The 22799-nt window shown below is 37.1% G+C and overlaps 1 protein-coding gene across 2 annotated transcripts in view; it reads left to right on the forward strand.

The window, feature by feature from the left end:
- mob2b (MOB kinase activator 2b) overlaps positions 1 to 22425 on the forward strand; it is a 64932-nt gene extending 42507 nt beyond the window's left edge. Inside the window, exons 1-5 of one of the 2 annotated variants that reach the window (XM_052152965.1) lie at positions 1760 to 1999; positions 15328 to 15488; positions 16656 to 16749; positions 17882 to 18006; positions 20735 to 22425. In XM_052152965.1, the coding sequence (XP_052008925.1) occupies positions 1899 to 1999; positions 15328 to 15488; positions 16656 to 16749; positions 17882 to 18006; positions 20735 to 21006 (753 nt within the window). In that variant the 5' untranslated portion in view covers positions 1760 to 1898 and the 3' untranslated portion in view covers positions 21007 to 22425. Of the gene's footprint in view, positions 1 to 1759; positions 2000 to 15327; positions 15489 to 16655; positions 16750 to 17881; positions 18007 to 20734 lie in introns of those variants that run through there. The other variant, XM_052152967.1, reaches the window with a different exon arrangement.
- The last annotated feature ends 374 nt before the right edge of the window (positions 22426 to 22799 follow it).

The following is a 22799-nucleotide window of genomic DNA, read 5'->3' on the forward strand; positions in this document are numbered from 1 at the left end:
GTGTAATGCTTATTCCGTCGATGATAAACGCGAGTGTAACCATCACCCCTGGTGAGACAAAACTATGACTCGTCAGTGAAGAGCACTTTTTGCCAGTCCTGTCTGGTCCAGCGAAAGTGGGTTTGTGCCCATAGGAGTTGTTGTTGGTGATGTAAGGACCTGCCTTACAACAGGCCTACAAGCCCTCAATCCAGCCTCTCTCAGCCTGCATCACAGTCTGAGCACTGATGGAGGGATTGTGCATTCCTGGTGTAACTCTGTGCAGGTGTTGTTACACATGGTCTGCCACTGCAAGACCATCAGCTATTCTTCCTGTCTCCCTGTAGTGCTGTCTTGGGTGTCTCACTGTATGGACATTCCCCTGGCCACATCTGCAGTCCTCATACCTCAATACAGCATGCCTAAGGCACATTCACGCAGATGGGCAGGGACCCTGGGCATCTTTCTGTTGGTGTTTTTCAGAGTCCGTAGAAAGGTCTCTTTAGAGTCCTAAGTTTTTATAAGTGTGTGTGTGTGTGTGTGTGTGTGTGTGTGTGTGTGTGTGTAGAGAGAGATAAAAGAATCGGCCGATTAACCGGTTATTGGCCCTTTTCACAACCTTAGTTATGCAGTATCAGTCGACCTCTAATTGAAATTAATTTTTTACGTTTTTTGGGGGGGGAGGCAGAATCCTTTTGTTGCACTAAGGATTGTTTCATAGCTAACATTTTATATATCCTAAATACATGCAGTTAAATAATTTGTCAAAATTACAGTTTGATTGGAAATGATGACCAATAAAAATATTCTGCTCACAAGTGACATTTTCTTTGCATTTTCTTTGTTTTCTTCACACGTCACTTGTCTCATGTCATCTGAAGCATGCTCTTCACTGACACATCTGCCAACTAAACCAGTACAGTATCTGTTTTTTTTTTTGTTTTGTGGCAAATATATATGGGCAAATTTGTTGTAGAAATTATGGGTCAGTCATTTTTAAACATTTATAGAAATAATTTTCACACAATATTGAAATGGTTTGACATAAGTTTCAATAATAATTATTATTAGATTTTTTAAGGGATTGTCATAGTTCAATATTAAAAGTCTGAGCTGGGGCAAGGCTAAAACAGGTAAATGCATTAAAGGCACCAAAAATAAGGCCTTTTAAAATGTTGTTCTTTTAGTAAAAAGTCTATTTTCATGTAACCAAATAACAAAAGAAAAAAAAAAAAAGTATGTTTTAGAAATCCACCCCCTACATTAAAGAGCCTGCTATTGAAGAAACAACTACCATACAGCCAATAACAAATAGTGTGTTTCATCTCATTTCTAGCCTGTACATTTTTACTGAGACATGTTGAAGCTTTGTATTGCAGCACTAAGTATAAATCGTTTTGGTTATATTCCTGATTTGTTAGTCACTTTGGAAATAGATGCAAATATAATTCCAGTCAAATTATTTGGAATCTTAAACGTTTGTTCTTTGCAAACCTTTGCTTTTGATGTTGATTTTGGGAACAAAAAGTCTCAGTTTACTGTAGCCTACACAAAGGAAGCACATTATTTTCTACAGTATTTCCAGTGTCACAAGTGAGTCTCTCTCTCTCAATTTTAAATTTTAAGTACTTTACACAATCATGCCAATAAAGCATTAAAACACAAACTCTCAAACCCTCTTAATACACATTCTCTCTCTCTCTCTCTCTCTCTCTCTCTCTCTCCCCCATTCCAAATGTTGCACCTTGGCCCCTTTTGTCTTTTCTCTGATTGGCTAGAAGTTGAGCTGAAGGAGAAAGGCTGCAGAACAGCAAGCAATGATCCCGCAAAGTGTGGACTCACTCTCTCACTTTATCAGAATCTATGATCGGGTTCAGAAGCAGATCCGTCATCGCGGTTAGAACAGGGAGCTTGAAAACATGGTCGGAGATCACACAGGAGACAGTACGCTCTCTCCGAGGTCTTCTAAAAACGGATTAAGCTGTAAAATGGTCCTTCAGGCGGTCGGAAAGGTTTTGAGGTAACTCTTTATTCCACTGATTTAATGATTGTTCACTTATCTATTCTAAAGGGCATTCTGAAGTGCTTGATGTGTGCGCCAGAAGCGCGTGTAAATTCGCCAAAGGAACGTGCTGTTGACGGAATGGAACTTTCCACTAACGTTTACTATAATTACTACCAGTGCGATTCAAAGTGCGTGCAATTGGCTTGTTTGCCAGTTTTCTTCAAAGCTGTGAGCCACACATATTATATACAGTATATATCTGATAATATTATCGTTTTATGCGTAGCCCTTTCAAAGGAGTTATTCTGAAAGTTGTGGCTGGGACCAGTGCAGTTATTTCTGTCTAAACTGGAGGCTTGTGAGCTGCCTACCAAAACAGCATATATAGGATACTTCTATTGAGCAATTTCCTAATTCAGTACAGATTTTTTTTATTTTTCCATTTTTTTTAATTATATTATCAACCTAACAATTTGGGTAAAAAGCTTAACTGAAAATGTAACCGTGTCTTGTCAATGTCACAGAGGCCATGGCCTCAGGTGAGCTGGAAAGTGACCTTCTGAATAACTGAAAATCATTTAACAACTACAAACTCTGAGCAGTGATCTTAAAAAATAGTGTTTTGTTGGGTGTTTATCATGGGGGAGTCTTACTATAACTCTGTATTATTTTTGCGCAGTATTTGGTTTGTATAAATCTTAACAGCTTTTGTCTCACTCATTGAGAAGCATGGTTTCCTGTAGGCTATTATATATATAGTAGCCTATAAGAAATCAAGATGATATTAAATAATGATAAGGAGCAACCGTGAACAAAACATTCCCAACAGTCCTTAGACACATGATAATTCCATGGATTATCATATACTTGATAAATGTTATTAATACCTCTCCAGCTCTTGAAGTTGGTCCATTTATTATAGTTAGATGAGTGTGATGTTTGGGGTGTGTTTGTGTGTGATATATATATCAGAATTATATATCTGATATATATATCAGAATTATCAATCTCTGATATAAATCAATGTCATGAGATGCAGCCTGACCATAAATGCAAATGTTAGTTTTTGTATCCATGTTTAAAATGCTTTAAAAGTAAGCCATTCATGAGTTGATTCCTCAAAATTGTGTAAACACTGTGGCACTATCAAAACACTGCTCTGTTTGTTAGAGCATCCTGACCAGCCTGCCAAAGCAACATTGGCTCAGCCAGTGGCATGAATTTGAGCCGGGAAAATGGTTTGGGTGACTAACTACAGATGGGGGAGTGTTCAAGAAAGCTGTTTGAAAACAGTTGATTTATTTTGGCAATTCTGTTTGGTGATGCTAGTGGTGCAGATATTAAACACATCTTTAAATAAATAATGTACAGCTCTGCAGGTAAAAAAAGAAAGGTGCTGTTTTCTTTGTAGTATACATAAGCTGTAAGTTCCATCTAATTTGAGTCTCTAAAACAGTCTTTGCTTCCCTGCTGCTGTGCCTTCCCACAGTCTGTGGCTTTTCAGAGAAAGAACTAATTGAATGTTTCTATTATAGTCACTTAAATGGCAGTTATAAGGTCCTGGAGCATTTCTGGCTAGTCAAGTCAGCCAGACTGGAGTCAGCCTCACAAAATGGTGTTCCTTTAGTTTGGTATAATGGTAATGGCTGAACTTGATCTTGCAGATTTGTTAATGTGTCTTAGCTAGGATCAACTTCTCAAGAAAAAGTTGGAGACTACCTAATTTGAAGTTGACTGACTGACTTTGCTTTTTAAAGCTGAAGTATTTAACCTTATCAATGTTAAAATATTTTCTTTAATCTCAGCTTAATATGCAGAGACAACTATAAGTAAGCCATTCTTAGGTTAATTTTCTTGAAAAATGTAAACACTATGTCTCTGTGGCGATATGAAAATTCCTGCGTTTGTTTTGAGTGACCCATTTAGACTCTCTTTGTTTGAACAATGACAGATGAGGAGTGTATTCAGAGAGCTGTTTAAACACATTGTTTATTTTTGCAATTTCATTGGTAGCACTAGTGTCACGGATATTAAATCTTTCTACTTTAATTCGTACAATAGAGGACAAGGATTAACCCAAAAATCAGGTTTTAATTTAGCTATAATATTTGTTTGTTTTAAATTAAATGGTAATATTTTTTTCTACCCCTTCATTCAGGATATTACTCTGACATGTTTGCCATTTTTCCAACTTGTCTTGTTTTGGAAATTTAAGTTCAGTTCATACATGGGATCCTCATATTTCTGAATAGTTTAAATGGGTAACATTCTGGATGAGACGGTGGGTTAGATTATTTCAGCTTTGTTTAAACAAAACACTCATAAGGCTATAGGTTTAATAAGTACTAAAGAAAATACTTTTCAGAGGATCAACATATTGCATTTCATTATGCCCTGGGTATTCTATACTTTAAATACTTTTAAGGGCTTTTGATTTTACATGCGTCAAAAAAGTATGGAAAATATTTTATCTCTGTCTTTCCTTTTGAAGGAAGAAAATATATTAGCAAATTCATTGGAATGCTTTTCAACATGTTTCACCCTTAATGTAATGGGCATGTAGCTTTTGAATATTTGCCAATGAGCATGCCCTATGAATATTAATAGGTTTGATTCTGCAAATAAGAAATCTCAACTGTATTTTTCTTTTAAATATTTCTCCCAAAAAGTACAATTCTGTCATTATTCCTGCACTCTGATGTTGTTCCACACCTGTTTGACTTACTACTTTTGGTGGAACACAAAGGATGTTTGGCAGAATGTTAGTCACCATTCAGTTTCATTGTATGGAAAAATTATGCAATAAAAGTGAATAGTAACTGTGCTTAACATTACACCCAAGTCTGTAGTTCATTTTTAGCTTGTGATCCCAGAAAGGAAGTACAGCTATTAGGCAAAAATGCCTATTGCATTATTTATCTTTCCTGAAAACCACTGGAATGAGAAACGTTTGCTGTGCTATCTAACTTGGGAGTCTGACATCCTCTATCCCCTTTATACCATACATGGAGTATATTGCAGCCAGGTAGGGCTGAAATTATTAGTCGGCATTATCGACAATGTCGACAGTAAAAAATTGTTGGTAAAAATGTTTGTTGTTGATTAGTCGTTTGATGTCAAATAACTTAACAATTTGATAATTTGAAACTCTAGAGCAGCACTGTAGCTCCCGCCTGATTGAGAAGTGGAAGAAAATACAGCTCGCAGTCCAGATGCACTCTAAACTTTCCAAAAAGCTTCAGGTGGTGTAGATTGCGGAGTATGAGGAAATTATGCAAAAATACCAAATAAGTAAATACTGAAGCCCTCTCGTTGTGGAATAAGCGGAACCTTATCAAGCATCTTTAAAGGAAACATCCCAGTTATATTTAATGTGTTATAGCTTTATTAAAGTTCAATTAATAATAATAAGCAGATCATGTAAATAACTGCAAACTCCGAAACTGACATTTTTCTGTGCGGTCAGCATCTCTTCTATGAGTTGCGTGGAGTGTCCCGTTCTAAGGAGAGAGATTGAAACTGCAACCGGCTGATGTATATACACTGTTGCGGGTACGCTCGTTCATTGAGTGTGCACACTTGCTGCAGCCAGATTTTATCGTGAAGAAATCTTTTTGTTAAAGATTGATTGAAGTGAACAAAAATGTGAGAGAGGGTAGTCTTTGCCTCATTATACACTGCAACAAAATACGTTTTGGCTTGTTTTCCAATATAAATATCTAAAACTCCTATATAACAACATACATTTACTTGAGCAGCTATACTGCAGAAGAAAAAATTGTTATCTGAGAATGTTGAATATAATATTAAAAATACATATATTTAAAATATCTAAAAATCCTTTAAAAAAAAGATTCATTCAACTGAGAAGCAGCATATAAGATATTTAGACTTGCTTTCAGACAATATATATTGAATAAAAGTAAATGTTGTCTTTTCTGCACTCGCAAAAGTATAACCAAGTGAAAAAATACACTTCTATACAAAATATACTGTATGTTTGACTCTTAAAGAAAGTCTAAATATCGTATATGTTGCTTCTCAGGTATATTTTTTGCAATTTTTATGTTTTAATTTTTTTCCTTATTGTCCAGCGGTGAAATGCCCTGCAAAAGTTTAGTTTTGAATAACATGTCTGAAGCTGTTGCAGTTACCAAACTTTTCGATTGGCTCACTAGAGAACTGTTGTCTTTCATACTATGATTTCATTTACAATTAAATTTGTCAAGTAGTTCTTCTCATCCGTGATGGGTGAAGAGCAGAGCAGCTGAAATGTGCTCTGCCCCATCTACCATACTGGGGTTAAATTGGTTGTCGATTAGTGGCACCTATTGTAAAGGCATGAATATACTAACAGAAATCATTCACCTTGCATTTAATGTGAACGTGCCATTCATCAGTTATTTCATTTTGCATCATCACGTCTCCTCTGGTGTGCAAAGGCCTTAAGAAATGCATCTGATCGTGGTCCAGAACCCGAAACCAGCCTAATTATTCAGGGCTTCATTGAGACAGAGTAGTCGACTAGTCGTTCAGGCAACCCTTCAACTTCTGGTTGTTCAGCACTCTGTCTACAGTTGTGTAAAAATCAGCCATCAAATGGATGATCATATTAGAGAATTTTAGCATGCACTGTATTTCCCACTTCATTTTTTGTATACCAGTTATAACGGAAAATGCACTGTATCGTATTATATTAATACATTTGAATACACAACAAATATTCAATGCTTCAAAGCTTCTTCCGTGAGGAAGCACATGGATATCTGTGCCTGAAAGAGCAGGACAGGGTATTCCTGAAAAGGCCTCTTTTATTCTTCGAAGAATTCAAGGAGCCTAACCTTTGCACTGTACAGTAGGTAGGCTAATATTAATACAGGAAATGGCAAGCCAACTGTATATTAGTAAGAAGATTATCCTATATATATTACAAAATATCTATATCAGCATAAGATTATACTGTACTTTATGATTTTATGGAAATTTGGTTCAGATAATGTATGGTCTCAAATTGGTCGTTGTGCATTATTGCTGCATTTTTTTCAATGGAGCCGTTCCTGTGACAAAACTGTGGACTTCACAGAAGATAAAAATAATTAAAATATGAAACATAAAAAGGCTTTGACCCCCCCCATTTAGTAGTGCTTTAAGCTTTTTGCAGAGTGTACAGGGTTTTTCCTGCATAGAGAATTACTAGGCAGCTGCTTCTGGCTGTCTACAGAACTCTGGTGGGTGACTTCATGGAAAACACTAACAAGCGTTGCACTCGGTGGATTGTCTTTTGTAACTGACTGTAATCTCTGCAATAATAATAAAAAAAATTCCCTTGTCGAATAGTCGCTTGATGTCATTTAACAACTTGAGATTATATAAAACTATAACGATGACACAAGAGACGAGAGGAGCGCTGCAGCTCGAGTGTCTGATAGAAACACAGATCACAGCTTGGCAATATATCTTTATTTCAGCCTTAAAGTTCATATAATATAGTAGCGTGCCATGTAAATAAACACAAACTCCAAAACTGTCATTCTCTGTGCGGTCAGAGCCGCTTCAACCAGTTGCGGAAGAGACCCAATCTGAGCGGGAGTCGAGACCGGGAGAGATTTTAAAGTTCTGCCGGCTGATGCGCACTCTAACACGGAGACACACATCTCTCGCCCCTGCTGTCTTCAGCTCGTCACATCATCATCATGAGATCATCATGATGATATCAATCTTATGTGAAAAATAGCACTAAAATGACAACAATAATATATATGTGTGTGTGTGTGTATGTGTTGGTTGGTTTTGGATAGACAAGATTGTAAAAAAATGTAGCCAACAGAGTAAGCATTTGTCAGTGTTCGCTGACTAAAATGTCAATATGACTAAATGTTCCTAAAATATGACTAAAAGATCAACAGTTTTCATTTAATAAAACTTTGTAAAACTCGAATAAAAAAAATAGGATAAGGTTGACTAAATATGATAAAAACTTAAAAGGACATTTAACACAGGACTAAGACTAAATAAAAAAACAGATGACAAAATTAACACTATTATTCAGTTGTCAGGTCATTAGGAGTGTATTAATGCAAAGCCAACGTTTACGTCATATTTTTGATCTGTATGGTACCACCTCCGCCTCATTTTGAGCCAGTAAAAGCCTTGGTATACCATGGTGCCTTGGATCTCCAGTTGTTATAAAGTTTGAATTGTCCTTTGTTTTCATATCTCTTGTGGTGCCATGAAGGGGGGTGGGTGTGCTGTTGGCCTTTTGGCACTGGCTATCTCTTGGGTTGTCATGTGCTTGGAGATTACAGCACTGAAAATAATATGTACTGTAACTAATAGGGATGTGCATGAATAATCAACTAATCTGTTTAACTTTACATTTTGCCTGCTGTGAGCAAAGCTGAATCATACTGTTCTTTCCGTCTGAATGTCCAGAGATGGGCCACTTCTATTTAAATGCATGTGAGAAATTGGAATGCCCAACCAAGAAGCTTGAGCACCAGCAGTCAACAGATGTAGAAATTAAGTCTTGCCTTGCAGGTAAAAGAGCCAATCACATTTTACATTCAGGCATCACCTATCAATCAGTTCACTAACGTGCATGCGCATTAGCTATTCAAGCTGGGATAATTTGGTGTTTTAGTGTGATTTTAGGTAAAGAAGCACAATTTATGATTCCAAAATTAGAAAATTGTATTGCTTATTTGAAATATGTTCGTTGATCGTAATCTTGGTCAACCATTTTTGAGATTTCGGTGTTCCTCCATTCAAGTAGACAGGAGCTACACTGGCATGACTGGAAATAGTCTCCCGGGAGCATTCCAAAGATGTCCGCCAGTGGACTGACTTGCTAAAAAGACTTTGGAATGTTTTACCAAATCTCGCAGGTGCTTTGGATATGTGTCATCAAGGTGTTGAATAAGAGAAGGAGATTTTATGGCATTTGTGCTTTCAAGCTTTGCCAAGTGTGACAATACTTCTAATATTTTTAATATTATTGAATTGTATTCTATTGGCATTCAGTTCTTAGATGCCAACAAATGAGGATCTGCTTGTATGGTGGAAAGAAAATGTGAAGCGGTAATAGAAACTCTGAAACTTTTTTTGACCAGTATGTGTGCATGTACTGGAAATCTTTGTGCACTTGCAGAGGGCATTTTCTTAAAAGCCAACATTAACCACTTGTTTTTCTGAATAAGAACATGTGATTTCTATGCAAGCGCTGGGTAAGTGCAAATGTTTTTAATTGTTATTATAATTAAATTTGTTCAATTCTTAATGCATATTGTTCAATTAATTTTTCTTTTTCAGAAAGAAAAGCATAGTTTGTTAAAATTTGCTTAATTAGAAACTTTGTAACATTTGTGAATAAAACAATCTAAATTTCACAAATGTGTATTTTTATTTTTTTTATTTTACATTTTAATTTACAAGTAATTGTTTACTAGATTTGTGGGTTAGAGAACTCTACTACAAAATGAATGCAAAATGCCCATCCCTAGTAACCAGACAAACACCACCTTTACAAGCGGACTCTATAATGGTTAGTTGTTGCACACCCCAAAAAAAACAAGTTCCGAAATTCACTTTAACTCCAACCAATCGAACAGAACTCTGACATCAAACAGACTATGTCCATAGCAAAAGTTCAAGTGTGAAAAGTTCACTGTTTTCTTTTTGCAATGCAATGGATTTAGAAGATTTAACGGTGTCATTAACTCAACATTTATTTCTATACAAAAGATTGTCCACACTCGTACTGATTTAGCATTTGCATTGTGTACCATGTAAAGATGTGATGCACCAAAAAACACACACCATTTGACTTTCCCTTGAAAGCAGAGGGCACTTCCTGGCTTTGTTGCTGTGGCTTTCTGGGAATCGGGAGCTTTTTTTTTTTTTCTAAAAGAGCTAAAAAAAAAGGGAACGAAAGATCTTTGAGGGGAGTGGCTTTGAATGGAGACTGGGTGTTGTGGTGGAAGCCACAAACTGTGCTGATAAACGCAATCATTCTATAAATTATACCCAATTTCTTTCACTCATGACTGACCTCAGATTATATCATTTGCACACATTGGTCAGACATGTAGAAGCATTTTGATCACCCTGTTGCAGTAGCCAGACTGAGGTGTGCTAGAATGACTTGGCTATCTCAAAATTGGTTCTAGTTTTGGAGTGTGTAAAATAAAAAAAAATTAAAATCCTGTTTAAGTTTATGGTAAAAAACTGGCAGCTTTGGTTGCCAGAAATTCACCATAAAAAATAAGGTAACCACGATTCAGGCTTTACGGAATGTAATTTTTTATGCCTGTATATTTTACAATGGATTACCATAGTTTATATTGTTAAAAATAAACATGTATATATTAACCTTCTGAAACTGTAAAAATCTTCTTTTCACTTTATAATGTATTGTTAATTACTTTAGTAATTACAAAAGCACATGATGCCTTGAAGTTCCTCAATATAGGCCCTTCCTGGAGTAATGGCCAATAAATATGTAGAGACAGCACTCAGTGTCACTTACACATCCACTAAACATCCTCAGGATAACACATTAAATAAATGACATCAAATATAACACAGAACACTCAAATGTACATGGCTGTACATTATAAGAAGAAACATTACTTTTCCCCTAAAATATAATGAAATGAGCTGGGTCACGCAGGAAATTCTGGGAATGCCCGATTATTGTTTTTTACCGTAATTTTAACAATAATTTACTGTGAAACATAATATACATTTTTACTGTTAATTATACAGAAAATCATACTTTTTACATTATAAATGTTACCGTAAAACTACGTTTTCTCTTTTTATATATATATATATATATATAAAAAAAATTACAGTATATTTTAAGGTAACTACCCATTAACCAAATAATGTTTTTTTACTGTAGCATTTTTAGTCTTTTACTGTTAAAATTAGAAAAATGTAAATGTACAATTTCTGATTAATTGCAATCTTCAGTTGAGATATCTCGAACGATATAGATTCTTAAGACCTCAAGATCATCCTTTAGTTCTTTAAAATGTACCTAATTGTGCTTGTGTTGATTATTATATCGGTTAAATATATAGCAATTGAACTGCATAGTTTGGGCCCTGTTGTTAATTTATTTTTCACAGTCTACCAAGTTAGAAGGTTCCCTGTAAGCTATACAGCATTCGTTTTGAGAATTTCTTAGATATGGAAGCAAAATGGACATTATCACTGAAATAGCCTATACCTAAATGAATCCGAATCGCAAATCATTTAGAGTTGGAATCAAGTGCTTGTAAATTGGAACTGAATCAAATCTGGAAATCTGTATCGATACCCAGCCCGTCAAATGGAACATTTACGATTAACACAACTACTGGAAGTGCATTGAAACAAGACAATCTGTGACTTCTTTAAAGACCCACACAAATGCAAGGAAAGAGAAATTGGCAAGTACCAAGGGCTAGCATCTTTTAGTGCTAGGTTTATAGAAGGATTGTTTACCATGGTAGTTAGTGGTCACTGTGTGGATAAGGCTCTGTGGATGGGACCTGTGTGTGTTTAAGCAGTGTTGGCCTCTGGCAGAGGTTTCAGGACAGGCCTCCTCGGCATTACAGCAACAAGGCTGGGCTCTGTGTAAAGAGGACAAACTGGACTCAGGCCCCACAGTCAAACAACATGGGAGCAGCTGTCTAAAGACCAGAGGCAGTCTGTCTTTTCAGAGGCACACAGATACAGCTTTGTGGTGGTGCTGTTATTGGGTGGGTGTGCAGTAGAAAGAAGGCAACAAACTTAAGATATGAAATCTTTTCCCTTTTCTTTACCAATGGAAAAATGATGTTATATTTATAATATATAAGAATATTTATTTCCTTAAAGCTCTCTGATTAAACACACAAGCCCTTATTTCACATGAAGAAAGACGTTTGAGATTTTTTTTCTTCATGCTATCATCTTGGGCGTGATACAGGGCTCCTCTGTGTCACTGTGTGTCAGTAACACTGCGTATATGAACCCACAATGGCATAACATTTGCCATTACATAATCGTTAAATTAAATTGAAATTGGAGCACATTGCATTCACTAAAATCTTTGTTTATATTTTTGTGGAGTTTGGTGCAAACCAATGTATACCTTAGCCTTAAAACTTTGTTTCATAGAGTGTATATTCAGTACAAGTAGATTTTGCCTTGTTTCATGGCCAGATTTATTAATTTTGTATTTATTTATTTCATTTTTGCTTATGTTAATGTATATTGATTTACAGTGCATTCAGAAAATATTCAGACCCCCTTTTTTACATTTTAAGTTGCAGCCTTTTGCTAAAATGCTTTTAAAAACATTTTTCACATCAATCTACACTCCATACCCAATAATGACAAAGCAAAAGAAAAATTCAGATCCTTTGCTATGACTGCATCCCATTTCTCTGGATCATATTTGAGATGTTTCTACACTTTTATTGGAGTCCACCTGTGGCAAATCCGATTGATTGGACATGATTTTGAAAGGCACACACACCTGTCTATTTAAGATCTTACAGATGAAAATGCATATCAGAGCAAAAACCAAGCCTTTGGGGCATCAAAGGAACTGCCTGCAGAGTTAAGAGACAGGATTCTGTCAAGGCATAGATCTGGGGAAGGCTACAAAAAATTCAGGATGCATTGAATGTTCCCAATAGCACAGTGGCCTCCATAATTCTTAAATGGATCAACCAGAACTCTTCCTAGAGCTGGCTGCCTTGCCAAACTTGAGTTATCGGGGGAGAAGGGCCTTGGTAAGAGAAGTGACCAAGAACCTGATGGTCACTCTGGTTGAGCTCCATGTGTGGAGATGGGAGAAACTTGCAGAATGACAACCATAACTCCAACTGCCAGATTGCTCAGGACCTCAGACTGGGCTGAAGGTTCACCTTCCAATAGGACAACAACTTACACAGCCAAGACAATGCAAGAGTGGCTTAGGGACAACTCTGTGAATGTCCATGTGTGGCCCAGCCAGAGCCCGGACTTGAACACAATTGAACATCTCTGGAGAGATCTGAAAATGGCTGCCCACCGACGGACCCATCCAACCTGACAGAGCTTGAGAGGATCCGCAGAGAAAATCAGTTATAGAGTTAAAAAATGTTGCTTTGTCATTATGAGGTATGGAATGTAGATTAATGTAAAAATAAAAAATTAGTTAAAGCATTTTAACATAACGCTACAACATAAAATGTGAAAAAAATTAAGGGTTTTAAATACTTTCTGAATGCACTGTAACTAGGATATTTAGTGTAAATGTTTTTTCCTTGAAAAAAGAAATTTCCCCACAGATAAAAAAATAGTAGGCTCCTTTAGACATCTGGCACATGTATTTCCTGACCTACTCAAAGTAGTAGATACAGTACAGTTTGTCAAGGTTATTCATTGTTTGTATCTGAATGCTCGATTTACAGAATTTTAAAGGTGTGAGGTAATTGTGGGCTCTTAAATTTCTGCTTATCCATTTAAAACAGCTCTTTTACTTTCTAGAGAAGAGCAATTGGACGGTTACATGTATTACCCATACCCCCGCCACCCCTTCTGTAGCAGGAGCTTCAGTGGAGTGTTTGATGTTTGAGACGGGTGTTGTGCAAAGACTGGGAAAGGGGCGGTGGGTCTGGAGGTAATATAACCCACATGGGCTAAAAATAGACCTGGAAGGAAAAGCCTGTATGTCTGTGGTCTCTTTCACTAATTACAGGGTAAGGTTAAATGTGCAAACCTGCAGTGGAAAAATTTATCCGCGCACACTGTTGTGTGGTTTGCAGTCAGTCTTCTACATTAGGTGTCCGTGTGTGATTACGCAACCCAGGAACATTTAACAGGCCTCCTCCCACCAAATAATGCACCACTATTATCTATTCACTAAGGTAGAGCGATATATGTAGTATTTGTAATGTATTTGAGATGATTATTCTGGGAATATAAAATTAAGATTTTATCATTTTATGTCAAAGTCTTCAAATTACGTCTCATTAGAAAATATTTATGTTTGCTCTTTTTGTAGCAGTTCATATGTATGAGAGCATGTTGATTTAATGGTGTTTTAAACTTCAATAACAGTGTTAGAGTAGATAAATCCAATTCATTTCCGTTAATTAGGTATGATTGTCCATTTCAGGGAGTCATTTCAAAACTCTGATTCAACTTGTTTGATTTAGTTTGTGAAGGAATGTTCCAGGTTCAATACTAGTTGAGCTCATTCGACAGCATTTTTGACTGTTGATTAGCACAAAAAATTATTATTTTGACTTATTTTTATTGAAAAAATAAGCAAATTGTGGTTACACTTGGTACTTCCAATAGAAATGAAAGGGACCAGACCATTAATAATTGCACACCTTAGAACGTCCGTGAACCAATCAGAATCAAGCATTCAACAGACCCGTGGTATAAATTGTGATTTTAAAATATGAGATTTACTCGTGTTTACTAGAGGTTGACCAATTGTGGATTTTGCAGATAGCAATAGGATGCAGAAAAAGCTAATAACCAATGAATCGGCAGGAAGTTTTTAAAATCGATTTATAGAATGTTAAAATTTTCCTTAGTATTTCCTTACTACAACGTGCACAGACATAGATGCTACAAGAGTCCAAAATGAATATGATCCAGCGGTTTATTGGTTCTGTTACAATGTGGTGTTTTTACCAAATTAAGCTTTTTATAGCCTATATATCAGGTAAAAGGTTTTGTATACAGTAAGTGACACATTTTACTTTGCATGCCCTCAATTGAATTTAGAACACTTGATTAATCCAAAAAAACTAAATATACATTGAATTTAGGATAAAAGTATGGATGAATATGGTAAATGATGAAAGATTTAGATCCAGCAAATCCCAACGAGGTGTCAGTGATTGTTTTATTTCACTTCTAGAGGCTGCTGTTACTCTGTAGAACCTAGTCGTTTTAATTTCAGAATCTTCAAACCCGGTTCTGATGGAAACTATCAGAAACTATCGTAATTCAATGCATATTTTTGCCAATAACCAATAGTCCATAAAAGCAACTATCGGCACCGATTCATCTTTAAAACCGTTATATCGGTCTATCTCTTGTGTTCACCAGATTACGTCATGACAATGAAGTTGTACTATTGGATATAACTTTACACTTATAAGATTACTAAATGATTTTATCACGCTAAAATCCCATTAAAAGGTATCACGTTTACATTCTGTGGCTTTTCTTTGTTGCTTTTTTTATGGAAATCAACATTGTCACAAATTAGACAATTGCGTTAACTGCTAGGGCTACGCCTCTTTTGAAGACTGACACAATAACAGTATCACTAACCTCTGTTCCCCCTGTTGCACCCAATACAGGAAGGGCAAGGGAAAGCCCAATGGTAAGAAGCCACCCACCGAGGAGAAAAAGCATTACCTTGATGCGGACTACACCAAAGTAAGAGTCGTCGATTTCGAACTCAAGGAGCTGGTGGTGTTGCCGAGGGAGATCGACCTGAATGAATGGCTCGCTAGCAACAGTAGGTGTTTCAAATGAAATGTTATATTCAGAGATGCTATTTTCACTGTTCTATGGAACAAGATTATGTCTGGGCATCTATCTTAACATGTCCCTAATGCTATTGTCCCTATTTAATTATATTTACAGATAAAAAAGCTTGTTATATGATCAGCAATTTTAATGTATGAAATTTATTCAAAGGTACAACTATTTTTTTATTTTAATTTTTTTCCGACCAAATTAACTTTATAGAAAATGGAAACTAAAAAAGTAGTCCACAATTTCCTTGGCAAATTTTTCTCATTGGTTGTTGGTTGTTTTTAGTTGGGGTAAAAATGTGGCAGTTGTCTGGTCTTGTTTTGTTGTGTCTAGTTTCAGGTGATGTTTTGACAACATCTCTTGTATCCATCAGAAAGAATGCATGACATCACCTCAAAGTTACATAACTTTATGAAAAAATGAGCTCAGAATAACGTTCCAAAGCCCACAAATCACACCATTGTTTGCATTTCCCTCAATTTTATCTGGAAAGAAAGCACATGTGAAAAGCCATAAATTATGGGTTCACTTTGGAACCCTTTTAATATAACTGCAAATTCTTCAAACACTTATTAAACCAAATCACTGCCTTTTATGGTTTAATTAAAGCCATTACTATGGATTAATTTAACTTTACAGCTCAATTTTTACAGATTTTCCATCGGAAAGCTCAGAGTTGTCTCCTATGATACTTGTTGGTCCGAAATGCTTTTATGCATTTCCTGCCTCATTTATTTATCCTAAAATATTTAATGCAGAACTTCAGATTATGTGAAATGTATGTAATATTGGTTACTTTTTATGATTTTTTATAATACGTTTTAATTGGCTCTACTTTTTTGCACGTAACTACTCTTAAATTCTATTTAACAGATTTCTCTGTATGATGCATTAGCACGTTTTAACCTTTTGTGAGGAATGGAATTTTGCATTTGATATACAGTGGGGTCAAAAAGTCCACAATGTGGGATTCAAAATCTTAGTGTTAAAAAAGAATATGTTCTGAATATAATAATAATAATAATAATAAAAAAAGCTCTTAATCCACTGTATGAGATTTTATTTTATTTTTTTTTTTTTCAAAAGCAAATAATTGCAATATTTGTAGCTCTTAATCAAACTCATTATATATGTTGTGTCTTTATAGCCACGACTTTCTTCAATCTCATCAACCTACAGTACAGCACAATCTCAGAGTTCTGCACGGGCGATACGTGTCCAGCCATGACGGCCTGCAATACGTAAGTAGCGCAGATGTGTGATCTATTATTCATCCTGGCTCTGTTATCCATTATTAAGCCTACAGACTTGCTGAGATGTGCAGAATAGGCAACTCGACACCTGACAGGTGACTCCTAGAGGTCATGGTCTGAGGCTGAGGTCAAGACCTGCAGTCGTGTTTGACCTGAGGGAGATGAGGCGAGAGGTGTCGTGTTTATCCTCAGATAGAGAGGGAAAAGTCAGAGGAGCCCTGAGCATCAAGATTGAACTGAACGCCATTTGGCCGAAAGTCTTTTTGATGCAATCACAGTGTGCACATGAATAAACCCAAAATATAACCAAGCACGGTTAAAACCCTTCAAGATTGGTCTCTTGTTTTGTCTGAGCCATTTGATATTAAAAGAATAATTTTTGATCTGGCGGCTGTGGCTCAGGTGGTAGAGCGTGTCGGCCTCTAATCGCAGAATTGGCGGTTAGATTCCCGGCCCACATGACTCCACATGCCGAAGTGTCCTTGGCAAGACACTGAACCCCAAGTTGATATTGCCTTGCATGGTAGCTCTCGCCATTGGTGTGTGAGAATGTGAGTGTGAATGGGTGTGCAAATGGGTGAATGGGACACAGTGTAAAGTGCTCTGGTAAACTTTAAGGTTAAAAAAGGCACTATTGAAGTGCAGACCATTTACTATTTCTCCCTTACCAGAAATATGTGTAATGCTTGTGTATTAAGTTTTGTTTATGACTCTCAAAAGGAGGACATGTACTGTAACTGGGTCTCCTGCTGATGGGTAAAGGAAGGAACTCTGAGCTTGAATGTTTACTGAAGTGTTTAGTTAATAACTGTAACATATCATAAATATCCTGTTCTAGACACTCTATCAGACAGTTTGGTTAATGACCAACCACCATAAACTTGTGTCAAGACAGGTGTTGCATACTCTGGGGCTTTTTTTTTTTAAAACGGTTTTATCATCCTCCAATCAAAATGATCATAAGTCTGATCAGTTAGAATAGTAATAGCGCACCTTTCCTTGATAAGCCACACAAGTTGTTTAAGTTAGCACTTAGGTGTTTAAACAAATCTAACTCTTAAGCATGAGCTACAGTAATACTGGTGCTCTCTACTTTTAAAGGTCTTCTTTTTTTTTTCAGGACATACTACTGGTATGATGAAAAAGGGAAGAAGACGAAATGCACAGCGCCACAGTATGTGGACTTTGTCATGAGTTCAGTTCAGAAGCTGGTGACTGATGAGGACATCTTTCCTACTAAGTATGGTAAGTGAGTCTCTGCTTCCACCTAGTGGATGAATATACAAACTGCATGACTGAAACCAGTTTTTTAAGTTTTAGTCAATTACAAATAGTATAATATACTTTTTTTGGGCTTTCTTAGTTACAGCAGATGTGAGAACATGTTTTTACAAACATTTTGATTTATTTAAAGCACACTGACAGTCACACTTTAGTAAATAATTTGTAAACAAACACCTCTCTCATACCTCGTTGATTGCAAGCAAGTGCATTGGACACTGATAAATGTGTAAGACAAAAAGTCATGTACATTGCCATAGCTTGCAATATTTTGTACGTTTATTGAAATGGCTACGTTTAATTCTCAACCATGATGGGAGGGAATTTTATATTCAAGCAAGATAATGAGAAACATTTCAGTCAAGTGACCCCAAACTTTTGAATGGATGTGTGTATGTCTGTGTCTATGTGTGTGTGTGTGTGTATGTATGTATGTATGTATGTATGTATGTATATATATATATATATATATATATATATATATATATATATATATATATATAGTGAGGAAAATAAGTATTTGAACACCCTGCTATTTTGCAAGTTCTCCCACTTAGAAATCATGGAGGGGTCTGAAATTGTCATCGTGAGGTGCATGTCCACTGTGAGAGACATAATCTAAAAAAAAAATCCAGAAATCACAATGTATGATTTTTTAACTATTTATTTGTATGATACAGCTGCAAGTAAGTATTTGAACACCTGAGAAAATCAATGTTAATATTTGGTACAGTAGCCTTTGTTTGCAATTACAGAGGTCAAACGTTTCCTGTAGTTTTTCACCAGGTTTGCACACACTGCAGGAGGGATTTTGGCCCACTCCTCCATTCAGATCTTCTCTAGATCAGTCAGGTTTCTGGGCTGTCGCTGAGAAACACGGAGTTTGAGCTCCCTCCAAAGATTCTCTATTGGGTTTAGGTCTGGAGACTGGCTAGGCCACGCCAGAACCTTGATATGCTTCTTACAGAGCCACTCCTTGGTTATCCTGGCTGTGTGCTTCGGGTCATTGTCATGTTGGAAGACCCAGCCTCGACCCATCTTCAATGCTCTAACTGAGGAAAGGAGGTTGTTCCCCAAAATCTCGCAATACATGGCCCCGGTCATCCTCTCCTTAATACAGTGCAGTCAGCCCTGTCCCATGTGCAGAAAAACACCCCCAAAGCATGATGCTACCACCCCCATGCTTCACAGTAGGGATGGTGTTCTTGGGATGGTACTCATCATTCTTCTTCCTCCAAACACGGTTAGTGGAATTATGACCAAAAAGTTCTATTTTGGTCTCATCTGACCACATGACTTTCTCCCATGACTCCTCTGGATCATCCAAATGGTCATTGGCAAACTTAAGACGGGCCTTGACATGTGCTGGTTTAAGCAGGGGAACCTTCCGTGCCATGCATGATTTCAAACCATGACGTCTTAGTGTATTACCAACAGTAACCTTGGAAACGGTGGTCCCAGCTCTTTTCATGTCGTTGACCAGCTCCTCCCATGTAGTTCTGGGCTGATTTCTCACCTTTCTTAGGATCATTGAGACCCCACGAGGTGAGATCTTGCATGGAGCCCCAGTCCGAGGGAGATTGACAGTCATGTTTAGCTTCTTCCATTTTCTAATGATTGCTCCAACAGTGGACCTTTTTTCACCAAGCTGCTTGGCAATTTCCACGTAGCCCTTTCCAGCCTTGTGGGGGTGTACAATTTTGTCTCTAGTGTCTTTGGACAGCTCTTTGGTCTTGGCCATGTTAGTAGTTGGATTCTTACTGATTTTATGGGGTGGACAGGTGTCTTTATGCAGCTAACGACCTCAAACAGGTGCATCTAATTTAGGATAATAAATGGAGTGGAGGTGGACATTTTAAAGGCAGACTAACAGGTCTTTGAGGGTCAGAATTCTAGCTGATAGACAGGTGTTCAAATACTTATTTGCAGCTGTATCATACAAATAAATAGTTAAAAATCATACATTGTGATTTCTGGATTTTTTTTTTTTAGATTATGTCTCACAGTGGACATGCACCTACGATGACAATATCAGACCCCTCCATGATTTCCAAGTGGGAGAACTTGCAAAATAGCAGGGTGTTCAAATACTTATTTTCCTCACTGTATGTATATATATATATATATATATATATTAGCAATGGTGGCTCAGCGGTTAAGGCTCTGGGTTACTGACCAGAAGGTCAGGGGTTCAAGCCCCAACACCACCAAGACACCCCTGTTGTGCCCTTGAGCAAGGCCCTTGAACCTATCTGCTCCAGGGGTGCCGTATCATGGCTGACCCCGCACTCTGACCCCAGCTTAGCTGGGATATGTGAAAAATAAATAATTTCACCATGTATATGCAGAAATGTATGTATAATGTGTGACAATTGATCAATTTATTTTTATTTAATAGATAATATATATTCTACTAGTTTTATCTGTTCTTAAAGTATTTGAATCCTTAAAAATGAGGTAACCGTGTGACATACTAGTGGAAAGCAGCCTCAGAAATCTCTGTGAATTGATAAATAATAATAATAGAAATCATAAAAAGTAATGGGTAATCATGTGTCAAAATGTGTGGGAACCCTGCACAAAGATATTTGTTGGACCGAAACACTGCTGTTCAAATAAGTAAACAGTGAAATAACTGATCAATGTTTAGTATATTTCATGTCACAGTTCTCCTTTTTTCTTCTCTGTGCAGGCAAAGAATTCCCCAACACCTTCGACTCACTGGTAAAGAAAATCTGCAGGTATCTCTTCCACGTGCTCGCACATATCTACTGGTCCCACTACAAGGAGTCGGTGGCCATGGACCTGCACGGACACCTAAACACACTGTACACACATTTCATCGTTTTTATAAGGGAATTCAATCTGATGGACCCCAAGGAGACATCTATACTGGATGATCTGACGGAGGCCCTCTGCACACCCCTTCCCCCTCTGCCACAGAACCACGTGACTGAGAGATGAGGCCCAGGGTCACGCTCGCTGCACCTGCCAAGCCGGGGTTCCCCCTCCCTCTACCTGGGAGGAGAGATAGACTACACCAGTCACAATGGTGCTGGGACCCATAGACCTTCCACACTTCCAGAACATTGCTCTCTTTAGGACCCAGTAAGGAGTGGTCAGCCAGGCCTGCAGGGGGCAGCACTTGCTGATTGACTTCAGAGGCTGCCCTAACTGTGAGCCAAACCCTTTAACCAAGAACAGCTCATCTCCCTAGCCTCTTTGAGTATGCTTTATTTGGTTTCCCTCCCTTTCGCAATTTTTCATTAGGTGAAAACAGAGGCCGGTTTATTTCTTGCGTCTTTCCTCATCTTTGCACCTGTAGGACAAAAAGTACCCGGCCTTCTACTCCCTAATGAGTGTTTAATGTTAGAATAACAGGAGGCCGCTAGATTTCTCTTAATATAGCAGAACTTTTTCTCATCTCTTGGTTTCATATAAGGGTGAGATGTTGGCCTGGTACCTCACAGAGCCTCATGTATGGTATAAAGGTTTCTCTTTTTCTTTTATAGGGTAAAAGGTGTGTGTGTGTGTGCGTGTGTGTTAAAGGCTTTTGCACTCAGGAACTGAGAGAGCGCTCAATGCTACCTGCTCATCCATATAAGCCTTTGAGTGTCACTTTACTCATCATATAGCAATCTCATCAGTCCCATATCTGATAAAACGGCACCTCCATTGTCCCACAGCCATATGCTTGTATATGGGATAGACTTTTGTTGCCTATTAGACTGCTAACCACTGTAGAGGAGTGGTTCTGCTAGGGACTGAAATACAATTAGGCTGCCATTTTGGATCCACCTAGGGAGTCATGCTGGCTCCAGGGCCTGGGTTTGTGTGTTTCCTCTTGAGTGACAAAGACATTGCTGTTGTCTGCTAAAATTTAAATAAAATATAAATGACACTGCTATTCAGGCCCTGGAAGTCATATCCCCTGTGGAACAGTACAAATGTTTAGATGTTTTAAAGAGTAAAGTGGCTTCGTTGCAGTAGAATACAGGAAAGCAAGGGCTTGTCTGGCCTCACTTTGAAAAGACAATTTCTGAATGGAAAAGAATGTAAACTTAGTCTCTATGTATTGATTGCAAAGATTATTATCTTGGAGTGACTGAGAGAGCGAGTAAGACCGAGTGCAAGAAAGAGCATAAGATATTTGAGTTCTCCCTTCATCACTGTAAAACGAGAGTTCTGTAAGGCTGACCTCTGTGAGAAGATTGGACCTTTTCCTTTTATTTAATTTATTTCTCTTTTTTTTTGGTTTTAGTTGACATTTTTCAGGGCTCCACATTTCTGGCTTTTGTTTAATGTATTTTAATAATACTTAAGTTAAAAGCGATTTAATATTTTAAGCTCGGCAAATTATAACCTAATAAAATATTTAAAAGTCACAAAAATTCTCTTTGCTTGTGTTTTTATTTTTCATAAATTTCCTCTAAAGATATAAAGCTAAGCAGTGTGGGATAAGTTTCTCAAAAAGTAATCCACTACTAATTATTTTTATAATTGGATTACTGTACTATTTACTTTATTGAAAATGAATCAATATTTACTCATGTTACTTTATGAAACACTTCACAGAAAAATAATGTCTATTTCCTTGTTAAATGTTGCACGCAGGTCATACACTCAGCACCACATGTTCCTCCCTTACAGTGACTCGTTAGGGGTTACAAGCTGTCAAAGAAATGCAAACAGACATGCATATGAACGTAATTCATGTTTTAAATGTATTCCACATAAATATTTTAAGCAAAGTAATG

This window comes from Xyrauchen texanus, chromosome 21 (assembly GCF_025860055.1).
Source record: "Xyrauchen texanus isolate HMW12.3.18 chromosome 21, RBS_HiC_50CHRs, whole genome shotgun sequence".
Lineage (NCBI taxonomy): Eukaryota > Metazoa > Chordata > Actinopteri > Cypriniformes > Catostomidae > Xyrauchen > Xyrauchen texanus.